We start from the raw sequence: 2051 nt of genomic DNA, 5'->3' as shown, positions 1-2051 counted from the left end.
ATGGACACTCCCATTGATACTGTCAAGGAGGCAAAGAGACATACGCACACCTACAGCTTTTTTCGAGAGCCGTTGACCGCCTTAGAGGGTTTGAGTTCGTTAATGACCGCTTTCTGCTTGAAGAGTTTCACGGACAATTATGGGAATATCTTGACTTTGTTGGAAACCGTGGTTGATACTCCTGCTTTGCAAACTTTGATGCAATTCTATGATCCTGAAATGAGGTGTTTCACGTTCCAGGATTACCAGTTGGCTCCGACATTGGAAGAGTACTCTATTATTCTTAATCTCAAGGTAAAAAGCGAAGTGCCATTCATCGACATTCCTAAAGAGTTGAATTTCAAGTTGATTGCTGCTGCTCTTTATTTGAGCATAAAAGAAGTATCTGATAATTGGAAGTCAAATGGAGGTGTCTCGGGGTTCTCTTTGAAGTTCTTGGTGAGAAAAGCTAAAGAGGAATTTGAGAAAAAGAATTGGAACGCGTACAATGCATTGCTTGCTGTGGCTATTTACGGGATTGTGATGTTCCCGAATGTTCCCAATTTTGTAGACTCGGCCGCGATACACATCTTCATGGGAAAGAATCCTATTCCTACTTTGTTGGCCGATACTTACTATGCCGTTCATTCCCGATATGAGAAACGTGGCGGTGCTATCACTTGTTGCCTTCAATTGTTGTTCATCTGGTTCCTCTCTTTGTTGCCCAGCAACGGACCTTTTGTGAAGACAAGGGAGACACTTAAGTGGACCCACAGGATTATGTCACTTACTTCTTATGATATTCAGTGGCCAAAGTATCGAATTAATGTTTCTGAAGTGATTGTTGGGTGTGGTAAGTTCGATAATGTTCCTTTGGTTGGTACTAGAGGTTGCATCAATTACAATCCCGTGGTATCCTTGCGTCAGTTGGGGTATACGTTGAAAGACAAGCCGGCAGATCACTTGATAGCGGAGACAGCCTATTTTGAGAAGGGGTCGGATCCAGAAAAGTTGAAGGAGATAATTGTGGCTTGGAAGAAGATCCGTAAGCATAATGGAGCCCATTTAGGGAAGAAGGAATCACTTGCTTTGACACCGTATGTTGAATGGATTGTAAAACGGGTCGGAAGCTTGTTGCTGCCATATGATAGAGTTGCACCACTTCAAAAGCAACCTCCTTTGATTCTATCCGAATTTGTGCCAACAGAACTTTACAAGGATGCTCTGGTTACCAACTACAGGTTGCATGAAAGAGAGCAAGAGACCAATTTGAAGTTCTTTGAAGAGAGAGATGCAAAGATGAGGTTGATGCACCAGCTCAAGCAAGTCGAAGGCGCAAGTTCAAGTCAAGCCAGTGCCCGGAGGCGTCCCTATGAGTTGCTAGAGGAAGATTTGTATCAGAAGCAGCAAGAGTGTCTACAGTTACAGAGATCAGAGAGTAGTCTCAAGAGGCAGAAGCGGGATTCAGATAAACAGCTAGCAGAAGAGAAGGCTAAGACTGCTCGACTTGAAGAGGAACTAAGAAGACTCCGAGCCCAATGGAGAGGAGATGGAGAAGTTCATTCTGTTGCCAGGCGATCCTAGTATCACTGTGGGGTAGATTTGTTTGATCTATGATGGATGATTTGATGTTTATGCTTGGTTTTTGTCGCCCATGTCCAGGATTGTTGGATGGGGTCGCAGTTTGATGTTCTGGATTTCTTTTGTATGCCTTATGAGCACTTTGTGACACGGTTATGTGTTTTGTTGTATGAACTCAAATTCTCAGTTATGTTTGAATGAAATATGCTCAGTTTGCCGATTTATTCTTGTGTGTGGATTGTTATTCAAATATATTCGGTGTCAGGGTTGCTATGTCCTATCTGAAAGTGGGATGAACTCTTGGATACCTGAAAATTGACAAACATCTCATGCATATCATTCATATATCATACATGTCATATATTTGCAGGTTTTGCAGGTCTTATATTTTATGTCTCGCTGTTTTATTATCAGAAGGAGTTCTAAGACGGCTAATCACCCGTATCCGACTAGGAGCAATCAGAGAAGGCAGATGGAACAGATTCAGGAAC

The 2051-nt window shown here is 42.5% G+C and overlaps 1 protein-coding gene across 1 annotated transcript; it reads left to right on the top strand.

The window, feature by feature from the left end:
* On the top strand, positions 1 to 1563 carry LOC131619046 (uncharacterized). The gene has a single exon (XM_058890189.1). The coding sequence runs from the start codon at positions 1 to 3 to the stop codon at positions 1561 to 1563; it is 1563 nt and encodes a 520-aa protein (XP_058746172.1).
* The last annotated feature ends 488 nt before the right edge of the window (positions 1564 to 2051 follow it).

This window comes from Vicia villosa, linkage group LG7, assembly GCF_029867415.1.
Source record: "Vicia villosa cultivar HV-30 ecotype Madison, WI linkage group LG7, Vvil1.0, whole genome shotgun sequence".
Classification (NCBI taxonomy): Eukaryota; Viridiplantae; Streptophyta; class Magnoliopsida; order Fabales; family Fabaceae; genus Vicia; species Vicia villosa.
This window is presented reverse-complemented; position numbering and strand designations above follow the sequence as displayed.

Excerpts from the sequence above, each read along its gene's own strand:
- LOC131619046 (XM_058890189.1), top strand. The coding sequence starts at position 1 with ATGGACACTCCCATTGATACTGTCAAGGAGGCAAAGAGACATACGCAC.